Source organism: Natrix helvetica, assembly GCF_964273705.1.
Source record: "Natrix helvetica genome assembly, chromosome: 9".
In the NCBI taxonomy this organism is placed as follows: Eukaryota; Metazoa; Chordata; class Lepidosauria; order Squamata; family Natricidae; genus Natrix; species Natrix helvetica.
The window spans coordinates 3788733-3801687 of NC_138560.1; the positions used below are offsets into that span (position 1 = coordinate 3788733).

General features: G+C 48.6%; 1 protein-coding gene across 2 annotated transcripts in view; it reads right to left on the reverse strand.

The window, feature by feature from the left end:
* The window catches only part of NECTIN2 (nectin cell adhesion molecule 2), a 67732-nt gene extending 58781 nt beyond the window's left edge, over positions 1–8951 (reverse strand). For both annotated transcript variants that reach the window (XM_081962636.1, XM_081962637.1), the window contains exon 1: positions 8709–8951. In XM_081962636.1, the coding sequence (XP_081818762.1) occupies positions 8709–8766 (58 nt within the window). In that variant the 5' untranslated portion in view covers positions 8767–8951. The remainder of the gene's footprint in view (positions 1–8708) is intronic.
* Positions 8952–12955: the final 4004 nt, after the last annotated feature.

Genomic DNA, 12955 nt, shown 5'->3' on the forward strand with positions numbered 1-12955 from the left:
TGGTTTTCCCAGTTGCAATGGATGGCTGTGAAGGTTGGACCATAAGGAAGGCTGAGCGCCAAAGAATGGAGGCCTTTGAACTCTGGTGCTGGAGAAGACTCCTGCATTGAGTCCCTTGGACTGCAAGGCCATCCAACCGGTCAGTCCTGGAGGAGATCAACCCTGGCTGCTCTTTAGAAGGCCAGATCCTGAAGAGGAAACTCAAAGACTTTGGCCACCTAAGGAGAAGGAAGAAGGACTCCCTGGAGAAGAGCCTCATGCTGGGAACGATGGAGGGCAAAAGAAGAAGGGGACAGCAGAGAAGGAGGTGGATGGATGAAGCAGTTGGTGTGAGCTTCAATGGACTCCAGAGGATGGTAAAGGACAGGAAGGCCTGGAGGAACATTGTCCATGGGGTTGCAATGGGTCAGACACGACTTCGCAACTAACAACAAAATTTACACCCCAGGAGAAAAGTTGCACAAAGCACAAATATTTGGATAGGACGTCTTGCCATTCAGAGTCATTTCCAAGATGTTCTTGCAAGAAAGTACAGCAACTCTTTGACTCACAAATGTCCAAAGTTACAACTTTGATCGTTGTAGGATTGTTTTGGATTGCCTTTCGCACTTATGGCCGTGGTAGCATCCTCATGGTCACTTGATCGAAATTCAGGCGCATCTTTATGACGGTCGCAACGGGTCACATCACGATCCCCATTTGCCCTTCCCAACAAAGTCAACGGGGGAGACCCAATTTGTGTAACACCAGCATTCCTAACTTTAACAACCGCGGTGGTCGCCTTCACAACTGCGACAGGCCAGGTTGTAAAATGGGACAAAGCTCACTTAACAAATGTCTCACTTAACCACATTGTCATTTTGGGCTCAACTGTGGTCCTAAACTGAGGACCAGCTGGGAAAGAAAGCGGGAACTGTCACCAATTTCATTTTTTTTTTCTGTAGAGTTTAAAGTTAGCGGACACTGAGAAGCTCCCCCTATCCCCCCCAGGGACAATGGACTTCCAGGGAAACTGGTTTTTTTTTTTTTAAAGGCTATTAATAAGCTTCTTTTACTACTTGGGAATGGGGCAGCCCGTGAATAGCTTATAAAATTTACTAGACGGCCAGTCGCGAGTTTTATTTGCACATAATCTGTGCACCTTGGAGACGTTCTAAAGTTATGCGCCAGGAGGCAGACACCACACAATCGTTCTCACGTTGTCGTTGTGTACAAAAAAAAAAAAGAGGCAAACTGTTCGCCAGGGGCTCACATGAATTCTGCTTTCTATTTTGAAAAGTTTTGTTTTATGGCTGATCAATCTAGGTGCAGGACTAGATTAGGATTCTGTTCTATAGAGATATCAAGACGAGTTTGAAATGTAGATATTTGGACAGTATTTCTCATAAGTTTGGAGATAGTGGGGAAGAAAACAAGGAGCGAGAAACTCCAGAAATTAGACATTTGAGGTTTCCTCACCCTTACTTCTTCTCTCAACCTCACCCTGCCCCGTTGATGCAAGTTACCAAAAACTTTTGTGGCAAGGTTTTTTTTTTTTGTTTGGAGTTCAAATAAGAGCATTAACCAAGTGCAAATAAGGAGGTTGTTGACTCACGGAATTCCAGAGCGATCTTTGTGTTTTCTTTCACAAAAGTACTATTCATGGAATAAAGATCCTTGTCAGCCACAGCCTTGAAAAGTTCACAAACTATCCGAATTTGGTTGTTTCCCCACAGCTCAGAAGAACTACAAGGGCGGACAAAATGGGCCAAACAAGAAAACTCCACACCCACACAATTAACCCTTAAAAGAAGTTTTAAAGTACAAAGGAAAGGTTGAAAGTGGGACCTGCCTGACCAAACTCTCTGCAGCGGCCAAGATTTTCACAGAAAAGATAATAAAGTGCTTCTTTTTCAACTAGATTGGTCATCAAGATCGCTTCCTTCAAAATTAGAATAACAGAGTTGGAAGGGACCTTGGAGGTCTTCTAGTCCAACCCCCTGCTTAGGCAGGAAATGCTACACTACTTCATACAAATGGTTACCCAATCTCTTCTTCAAAGCCTCCAGTGATGGAGCGGCCACAACGTCTGGTGGCAAACTGTTCCGCAGGCGAATTGCTCTCACTGTCAGGAAATTTCCCCTTAATTCAAAGTTGCTGCTCTCCTTGATTAGTTTCCATCCGTTGTTTCTTGTCTTGCCTTCTCCTTGGAGAATAAATATTGGAACCCTGCTATCGTGTCACCCTTAGTCCTTCCTTTTTATAGGGTCTCTGAGCATGCAGAGAGTACATTTCTCTACTCTTTGGCAGCCACTTGGGTCCCAACTGATTTCAAAGGGCTATTAAAAAAAATGAAGATTAACTTTTTCGTTTGCTTTCTGGGAGAGAAGCGAATTTTACATTTCAACAGGAAGAGCATCTTACTAGCATCATTCCATGCTGTTGACATCTTATCTCCAGGCTTCCCTTTAAAACAGCACGTCATCTCCCCACCCCCGGGGAGGGGGAAAAAATACATTCTGGGTGACATCACCAAACTTCACAAAGGGGAAAAGGACACCCAAATGAAGATGAAAAACATTTTCACACACCCAGCCCTGTAAATGACAAGCTTTGAGCGTTCCCTGATGGCAAAAGCACGGTCTATGCTCAAACTTCTATTTCTCAAACTTGGCAACTTTCAAGATGTGTGCATTTCATCTCCCAGAATTCCCTTAAAAGAACCGACTAAACAAATGATTGTAAGTTGAGAACTATCTGTAACCCCCAAGGGATTGAGTTGTTGTGGCCCACCAGGGCCCAGCAGGGCTGGCAGCAGATTCGGACAGTGAGGAGGTTGGGGAGGACCATGGGCCAGTCCTGGAGTCTGGGGAAGGCTTGGATGAGGGCTCTGTGTCGGAGGCAGAGATGGGGCGACGGCCATCTGACAGTTATCAGCTGCCTTCAGAGTCAGACGTCAGTGAGGCAGAAGAACAGCTGGAGCCTGTTCCCAGTGTGCGCATGCGCAGAGCTGCCAGATGAAGGGAGCAGCTAAAGAACAGGGGTCGACTTGGGAGTAAGGCTACAGGTGGATGATGAATGTCCCCTCCCAGAGGAAATAAAAGAAGAGTGGAATTTGCAGGAGACAGTTAGTTCGCTTCATTGGTTCGTGACTCTCCGAGATCAAAATTCAGATGCTTAACTCGCGCTTATGATGGTCGCAATAACCAGGGGTCACGCGATACCCTTTTGCGACCGTCTGACGGGCAAAGCCCACGGGGAAGCCTGACTCACTTCATAGTCGTGTGACTCACAACTGCTGCAATTCACAACTGTGGCGAGGAAGGTCGTAAAATGGGGCAAAACGCATGTAACACTTGGCAAACAGAAACCTTCGGCTTAACTGTGGTCATTTAAGTCGAGGACCACCTGTAGGCCCCCCCCCCAAAAAAAAAGAGAAGGAAAGAGAATAGGGCACGCCAAAATACGGGCACGCCAACCGACGCTCTCACATCCAAACCAGCATCTTAATTGCCATCTGACAGCGGAAGGTTTTAAACAGGTAGCTGCAAACATCCATCAGCGATGACTTATTTGCCAAGACGCAGTTAATCTTCTCCCAAAGGGCTGGGCGAGTGAAAGGATAATAACCATTACTTCTGAGCCACAGGAAGTAGAACAGAATAGAACAACAGAGTGCGAAGGGACCTCGGAGGTCTTCTAGTCCAACCCTCTGCTCAGGCAGGACACCCTGTGCCCTTGATGGCGAACCTGTGACACGCAGGCCAGAGGTGGCATGCAGAGCCCTCTTTGTGGGTACGCATGCCGTCGCCAGCTACTCTTCTGGGGTTTTTCTCCCCTGCCACCTGTTCTTTGCGCACCAGAAAACAGCCCGAAAAACCCATGAAAAACAGGCCATTTTTAGACCGTTTTTCAGACCGCTTTTCCAGCCAGAAAAACGGGCAAAAAACAGGCATGCACACGCCGGCAAGCTAGTGTTTGGATTTCCGGTGCTCTGACGTGCACAGATGCACCCACGTTCCAGTTTGAGCATTCAGTGCTGAAACAGTTCACCATCACCTATGCCAGGGGTGTCCAAACTTGGCAACTTTAAGACTTGTGGACTTCAACTCACAGAATTCTGGGAGTTGAAGTCCACAAGGCTTAAAGTTGCCAAGTTTGGACACCCCTGACCTATGCCATTTCAGACAAATGGCTATCCAATCTCTTCTTAAAAGCTGCTCCAGTGTTGGAGCAAATAAACCACAGCTCTCCGAATTTCCAAAACAACCAAGCCAGAAAAAACCGTAACCCACCCACCCCTCCAAAGTAGGCAGCCAGTCAGGAATTTTGGGCTTCCCGATGTCACCCGGAGGGGCCTGCAGGGATCCCACAAACCGGATGAGCCATCCCAAAACAAAACACCTTTCTCTTGGGAGAACCAGGCTGTGTCACCCCGCAATTATCTCTGCCCGAAAGAAAAGGCGTAGAGAGGCGTCTGCACAGGATATCCCATAATGATACCACTGCCCCAAATGCCAAACAGGTGTATCTCACCTTGCCCTCCCCCATGTCTTCCTTTCCGCAGAAGAGGGCATGTCGCAGGGCCGCTCTTCCTTATTAGTTTGGCAAGGGTTGGATGGAGAATTGAAAAAAACGTTCCAGGAGAAAACTCCCAACTAAAGTGACTGGCTGTTTAGATGGGAAGCCAAGGCAAAAGTTTGGACACCCCTGCCTTAGCTGAACCTTGTGGGGAGCTTATCCCCCTCCCCACTTTGGCTAAAAATCCTGCATTTCCAGAAGTTGGGAATGACCTTAGAATCACACAGTAAGAAATCCTCACAGCTGCCCTGTGGGACTTGCTTGGCTATTAGGAAAAGAAAGAGACCTAAATAGTTTAAGAGGTTTGTTTGAATTCCTGCAGGTGTCCTTCCTTCCTTTCTCTCCCTTCTCCTTCCTTTCCTTCCTATTCTTTCTTCCTTCTCTCACCCTCCATTCCTCTATCCCTTTTCCTTCCTTCCCTTTCCCTTCCTTTCCTATTCTTTCTTTTCTCTCCCACTCCCTCTTTCTTCCTTTCTTTCTCTCCTTTTCCTTCCTTCCTTCGGTCCCTTTTTCTCTCACCCTCCCTTCATTCTCTTTTCTTTCCTTCCTATTTTCCCTCTCCCCCTTCCTTACCTTCCTATTCTTTCTTCTCTCTCCTACTCCCTCTCTTCCTCTCTTCCCTCTCTCTCTCTCCTTCCTTCTTTCTTTTCCTTCCTTCCTTCTTTCCTAAACCAAGCACTGAAAGCCTGGAAAGTGAAACTCACAAAGCCGATTCCAATTCAGTGTACTTTACGTTTATTTCGGAAGGGAGGCAAGCTTTTAAAAATTCTGCTTCTGATTTTGATACGGCAGCCCTGTACCACTAAATGCATATATCCGGTTTTTTAAGACTACAACGGGTCTGGAATGCAAAACAAACTGATTAACATGTCCAATTGTTTTAATTAGCAATTCCAAGTTTCCTTAGTGAGTTAAATCCACCCAGCCTCAGGCACTTCCTAACAAAACACAGTGATGCAACTGGACCTCGCAGAAAATCACAAAAGAAAGGGCAAACTCCCCGCAACTTGGGCCACAACGAGCAGAGTTGGTGCATAATTTAGAACAGAATAGAATAACAGAGTTGGAAGGGACCTTGGAGGTCTTCTAGTCCAACCCCCTGCTTAGGCAGGAAACCCTACACACCACTTCAAACAAATGGTTATCTAATCTCTTCTTAAAAACTTCCAGTGTTGCAGCATTTACAATTTCTGGAGGCAACTTTTGTTCCACTGATTAATTGTTCTGTCAGGAAATTTCTCCTTAGTTCTCTCCTTGATTAGTTTCCATTCATTGCTTCTTGCCTTGCCTTCTGATGCTTTGAGAATAGCTTGACTCCCTCTTCTTTGTGGCAGCCCCTGAGATATTGGAACACTGCTATCATAATGCCGAAGCCATAAACCAGTTTACTGACCACTACACCTGGGCTCTCGCTGAGGGGGGACCAGATACTGAGCGCTCAGCGTGAACCAGACCAAAAGGAGTTTCTTCCCAGAAAAACAAATTCCATACATAACCCAAATGGGTTAGCCAATGCCAGCTTTTAAGAAAAATCTGCAGCTCAGCTATGCAGGCTTGCAACAATAGGAGAAGGGAATGTTCCAGGAATTAACTCCCTTGAAAAGGCAGCAAAAACACCGAGATCTTAGATTAGTGTCTAGAACGGAGGTCTTCAAACTTGGCAACTTTAAGACTTGAGGACTTTAAGTCGAAGTCCACAAGTCTTAAAAGTTGAAGTCCACAAGCTATGGCTGGCTGGAGAATTCTGGGAGTTGAAGTCCACAAGTAATACAATAAAAATAGGAAAGAAGGAAGGAGTGAGAAGTGAAAGAGAGGGGAGAAGGAAGAAAGAGAGAGAGGAAGGGAAGAAAGGAAGAAGGGAGGCGTGAGAGGGTGGAAGGAAGGAAGGAAGAAGAGAAAAAAGGAAGAAAGGTGAGGGAGGGAGGCCACCTACACAAATTCAAACAGGTGGCTTTAGATTATTCAGAATCTAAAGTTCCTTTTCCACCCTTAATACCAAACAAGTCCCACAGTACGGCTTTGAGGATTTCTTACTACGTGTGATGTAAGATCATTGTTCCTGAACTGAAGATGCTTCTTAAATGAGAAGCGAAACCTCTTCAAGGAAAAACAAAATCCAGCTGCCTTTTGAAAAAGCATCTTTGGCACACCAAGGAAGAGCCCCCTCCCCCAGCTCGCCAAAGCTTCTGCCTTTTAATGAAACACCTTCATCTGAAAAGGTGGTGCCAGATTCCTTCTCCGATTCCCAGCCCTGCCCAAGGAACCCTGGTTTACACCCCCCAACAGCGGCTAGCTGCTAAACCTGGATTAACCGAAGACGATGGCTGTGCTCCTGCAACCTGTAATGGGAGGATGGATTTCCCACAATACCGAGAGGCCCCATTGGCACAAGCCCATCTAAACGGTGTGTGTGTGTTAGCAGGTGGTGTGAATAGAGAGCCTCCAGGGCTGTGTTGACCCAGAAGGTCTGGATTCGAAAGCCGGAGCGAGCAACAGCCGGTGGGCTTTAGTAAGGGCATCTTCTCTCCTTCGACAGATGCAAGAGGGAGCAGCTTAGCAACTACTTAGTCCAGGGGCTGAGAAACACAAGGGGGGGGGGGAGGAAACCTCCGCTGCCTTTTCATCCCCAACCCCCCCAAAAGCAGACGGGTGCAAACCTCATCGCTGCTGGAGACACAATCCTAGGCCACCCCACCCAAGGAGGGGATGCCTGTCTGTGTGTGTGTGTGTGTGTGTAATAAACGCTGCTGGGGAAGAATGAAGCCTGGCCGAGATAGAAGGAACGCCAATCATTTAAGCTGGGGTGGGGGAACGTTATAGGACAATCTCTTTATGGGGGGGGGGTGTTTTAAAAATGAAGGGATTTTGGGTGTACTGTTGAGAGATCGTGTCTTGTTAAATGCCAGGGATCCGGGCTGAAAAGAATGGATTTTAGGCACATTATTGGAGATCGTGGCTTGTAGGTGCCAGGGATCCAGTCTGAAATGGATTTTAGGTGCCCCACTGGGAGATCCTGGCTTGTTAAGTGTCAGGGATCCAATCTGAAATGGATTTTAGGTGCCCCGCTGGGAGATCCTGGCTTATTAAGTGTCAGGGATCCAGTCTCAAATGGATTTTAGGTGCCCCGCTGGGAGATCCTGGTTTATTAAGTGTCAGGGATCCAGTCTGAAATGGATTTTAGGTGCCCCGGTGGGAGATCCTGGCTTGTTAAGTGTCAGGGATCCAGTCTGAAATGGATTTTAGGTGCCCCGCTGGGAGATCCTGGCTTGTTAAGTGTCAGGGATCCAATCCGAAATGGATTTTAGGTGCCCCGGTGGGAGATCGTGATTGGTTAAGTGCTAGAGATCTGGTCTGAAACAAATCGATTTTAGGCACATTACTTGGAGATGGTGGCTTGTTAAGTGCCAGGGATCCCACCTGAAATGAACGAGGTGCCTCCTTTAGGTGCCTCCCTAAATCCGTGGTTTGTACGTGGCAGGGATCCTGTCTTCCAGGCACCCCGGTGGGAGTGGGTGGCTTGCTCCAACCTCAGCATCCCTCCAACCCCGATTCAGTGAATGATCCCGACTAGAAAACGAGTAGATCCCCTTCTCCATCCTTCCTCCCGATCCTGGGCATTCTGAAGGCAGATCTCCCCCTCGTCCTCCTCCCCTTCCCTCTCTTTTTATTTTATTTTATTTTATTTTTTGCTGGGCAAAGGCCGCCAGGGGAGAAGGGAGGCAAAGCTCCCACGGCGGAGGGGAGGGATCCCCAAGGAAGCTCTCTCTCTCTCTCCCCCCGCGCTTCCCCAACGGAGAGGGGGCGGGAGAAGGCGATCTCTCCCCTCCCCCTCCCTCAGTTTCGCCTGAAACTTCCCCCTCCCTCCCTCCCCTCCCTGCGGGGTCCAGCGGCTGCGGAGCGCCCGGCCAGGTGAGACGAGAGAGCCGCGGAAAGGGCGTCGCCTCCTGGCCGCCCCAAAGCCCAGGCTCTGGCTCCGGCTCCGGGCGGCCGGCCAGGGAAACAGGTTCTTGGTCCCTCGGCCATCTTGGCGGGGGGACGGCCGGGGAAGGGAAACTTCGGCCGGCCATTTCGGGTGGGGGGGGGGAGGAAGAGACGCCGCGGGAGCGAGAGAGGGAGAGAGACGGAGCCCCCTTACCCCGCCCACTCACCGGAGAGGCAGCCCCACAGGAGGCTCGCCCAAGCGCCCGTCCGCCGCGGCCAGCCCATGGGGCAGAGGAGGGAGGCAGGCGGGCGGGCGAGCGAGCAGGGGCCGGCGGGGTCCTCCGCTGCCGGCTGTTGGAGGCTCCGACGCTGGGCTGGGCTGGGCTGAACGCCGCGACTTCTTCGCCTCGGAGCGGCCGCTGTTCCCGCTGCTGCTGCTGTTGCTGCTTCGGCCGCTGCCGCCGCTTCTGCCTTCCTCGCTCGCTCCCCTCGCCCAGGGCGCCTCGCCCCCCCTCCCACCTCCGCCAAAGGGGCGGGGCGGAGCTCTGGCCACGCCCACCACAGGTATCGCCCCGCCCCCTCTGGGTATATATATCTTCTCCCCTCTTCCGCGGAGCAGCGCCAGTCCACCTGGGCAACCGGGGAGGGAGGTTGTCGCCCGGCGGGAGGGATGGCTGCATGGTTCCGGGCGGGGCTTTTTTTTTTTTTTTTTTTTGCGGGAAAGGCGCCCCGAGAGCGGCGTTTGAAGCCGCCTCGCCTTTATGAGGTTGACGGCGGTGGAGCGAGAGCTCTGAGACGTATATACCGCTTCGCAGGGCTTTTACAGCGGTTTATAGAAGCAGCCTCTTGCCCCACCCAACTCGGAGGGAAAGCTGAGTCGACCTTGAGCCTCTCAGGATCGAACTCCAGACTGTGGGCAGAGTTAGCCCGCGATGCTGCGGTCTAACCACTACACCATGGGAGGGAGGGGAAAAGGAAGAGCAATAGCGCTTAGCCTTATATACCGCTTTACACACCTCTCTTAAGTGGTTTACAGAGTCAGCCTCTTGCCCCCAACAATCTGGGTCCTTATTTGGCCGACCTCGGAAGAACGGAAAGCTGAGTCCAACCTTGGAGCCAGTCAGGATCGAACTGCTGGCAGTGGGCAGAGTTAGCCTGCAATGCTGCATTCTAACCACTTTGCTGGGGAATTCTGGGAGTTGAAGTCCAGACATCTTCAAGAGTTGAGAAACCCTGAGGCACACGGTGCAAATCTTACGTGCCGTTCACCAAGGAATATTTCCCAAGATTTACCGGCTCACCAGCATTTCCTGACAACGTTCTTACGGGATAAAGCAAGTTGTCCTAGTTATACACTACGGAGAGTAGCATTTTCTAACTTTCTCACATAACTTATTCTATTTCCCCGCAAGTAGAAAACTAGCATAGCAAGGAAGGTGGATGAAGGATAAGGGTTTTCCCCGATAAGCTAGATTTCTACACTGGGATTTATTTTCAACCCAGGGCACTCTTCTGAAATGCTAGTGGGGGGAGGACATTGCAGGTCATTTTCTCAGAGTATTAATTTTTATTTCCGGAATCTGAATAAAATCATTTTTTCCGTCTCTTTTGTGGTAACTCCTGACACAACTTGCTGGTTTTACAAGCATCTGGCGCCCCCTGGTGGTCTCTGCCTTCGCATGCATGTATAACATGCACACACTTGGAAAATAATTACATCCCAGATTATTTTTAGAATATTTTTAGAATCGCTTTCCTCCACCTGTTGATCTTCAGAGGAGGGAGTTTCCAGGATAATGTGCTTTGTGTGTGTGTTTGTGTGTGCTGTGAGGTCATCCTCCAGGTGTTGCAAATCATTTTTTTAAAATTTATATTCCATATTTCTAAACCGTCCGCCTCCCTCAGAGATGGGCTCTGGGTGGTGTACAATACAATCAATAAACAATAAAATGCACATTAAAATCAGAATAATTTGGGGGGTGTTTTTTTTCTTGCAACTTCCACAATGACGTCATTGTAGATTGCATCTGACTAGCCCTCCTCTCCCTCGCTCTTTCTCTCTGTCTCTTTCTTTCTCTCTTTCCCTTTCTCTGTCTCTCTTTCTTTCCCTCCCCCCTCTCTTTCTCTCCTTCTCTCTCTCTGTCTATCTCTGTCTCTCTTTTTCTCTTTCCCACCCACCCCCGCTCTCGTCTCTCTCTTTATCTCTCTTTCCCTCCCTCCCTCTCTCTTGTGTATCTCCTGTCACTCTTTCTCTATCTCTCTCTCTCTTTCCCTTCCCCCCTCTCTCTTTCTTTCCCTCTCTCTTTCTCTCTCTCTTATTTATCTCTGTCTCTATCTCTTTCCCTCCCTCCCTCTCAGTCTCTCTCTTCCCTCCCCAGCATGCAGGTTGTCAATTTCTCTGTTCCAGCTGATTCCCCAGCCTCATGGGAATGGGAGTCTCTCAAAACGGTGGGCATCCACATGAATAATGTAGAATGAAGCTGGCTGGCATGTTTTGCAGGTGTGAGTCTCTTATTCCAGATGCTATTCATGTGCAATTGGAAACCTCACATTCCTTTCACTTCCTCATAATCGTCTGGTTCCCCCACCTTTTTTTTAGTCCCTGGACGCTTAAGTTCCCAGTTCCTTCCATTCACCTGGCCTCCCTCCTCTAAAACCCTCCATTAAAATTACAGGGGAAACCATGGCTCTCAGCTGAAGGAAAATGCCCTTTCACTTTTTAAACTTTTACTTATTATTTCTAATATTTTTGGTAATAATGCCAAACAATGAACATATCTAATACTCCTTCCTATTTTCCCTATAACAACAGCCCTGCGAGGTGGGTTGGGCTCAGAGAGAAGGACTGGCCCAAAGTCACCCAGTCAGTTTTCATGCCCAAGGCAGGACTAGAACTCACTGCCTCCTGGTGATTGGCCCAAACTCACCTAGCTGGCTTTCATGCCTAAGGCGGGACTAGAACTCACTGCCTCCTGGTGATTGGCCCAAACTCACCTAGCTGGCTTTCATGCCTAAGGCGGGACTAGAACACACTGCCTCCTGGTGATTGGTCCAAACTCACCTAGCTGGCTTTCATGCCTAAGGCGGGACTAGAACTCACTGCCTCCTGATGATTGGTCCAAACTCACCTAGCTGGCTTTCATGCCTAAGGCGGGACTAGAACTCACTGCCTCCTGGTGATTGGTCCAAACTCACCTAGCTGGCTCTCATGCCTAAGGCGGGATTAGAACTCACTGCCACCTGGTGATTGGTCCAAACTCACCTAGCTGGCTTTTAAGGCAGGACTAGAACTAGAATACTTATATAAACAGACAAAAATAGAAATTAGAAAATATTAAAGGAATAAAGCAGAAACGAGTAAACAAGAGTTCAAAAACTCCTTCATTCGAAGAGTATTAAGTGTTATTAAGAGCATTATGGTTATGCTATTAAGGCTATGGTTTTCCCAGTTGCGAGGCATGGCTGTGGAGGTTGGACCATAAGAAAGGCTGAGCACCAAAGAAAAGAATGGAGGCCTTTGGACTCTGGTGCTGGAGAAGACTCCTGCATTGAGTCCCTTGGACTGCAAGGCCATCCAACGGGTCAGTCCTAAAGGAGATCAACTCTGAGTGCTCTTTAGAAGGCCAGATCCTGAAGATGAAACTCAAAGACTTTGGCCACCGAATGAGAAGGAAGAAGGACTCCCTGGAGAAGAGCCTCATGCTGGGAACGATGGAGGGCAAAAGAAGGGGACAGCAGAGAAGCAGGTGGCTGGATGGAGTCACCAAAGCAGTCGGTGTCAGCTTCAATGGACTCCAGAGGATGGTAGAGGACGGGAAGGCCTGGAGGAACATTGTCCATGGGGTTGCAATGAGTCAGAGACGACTTCGCAATTAACAACGACAAGAGCATTAAGTGTGAACACATTTTTCCAGGAAAGGGATGGAATTCAGCTTGGGTGAAAAGTTCTAAAAAAATGGCTTATTGTTCGCAGTCTGCATTTTGACCACACGAGGGCGCAGTTGCTCTAACTATAAATGTTGCATTTGGTTTTGTTCTTTCCCCACTTCTTATTGGTTAAGCATTGGAGCTATATTTATATTAGTCAAGCGTTGGAGCTATATTTATACTAGTGTACAGATAGTCCTCGACTTATGACCCCAATTGGGTAAAGGGTATCCCAGCTGCCTCAAAACACCCTTCCTCGGGATCCATAGAAAGAGCATTGCAATGTTTTGATGCTTGCCTCCAGTGCTGTGTGTAATTGTTGGCTCAAAGTTTTGGGTTTTCTATTGGCTGGGGTCTCATAGACTTGTTTTGAAATCCAAACAGGCCCTTGCCCTAACCTTGTTTAGAGAAACCTTGAAAGTCAGGCCCACCCGGGATTAAGGGAGTGTGTTGCATCCCTTTTGAGAACAGGTGGCCTTGAAGGTTATGCTTTTATTGCTTTTTCTCCCTAGGTATCTCTTGTTCTTTTCTATTCCTTAGATAGGCT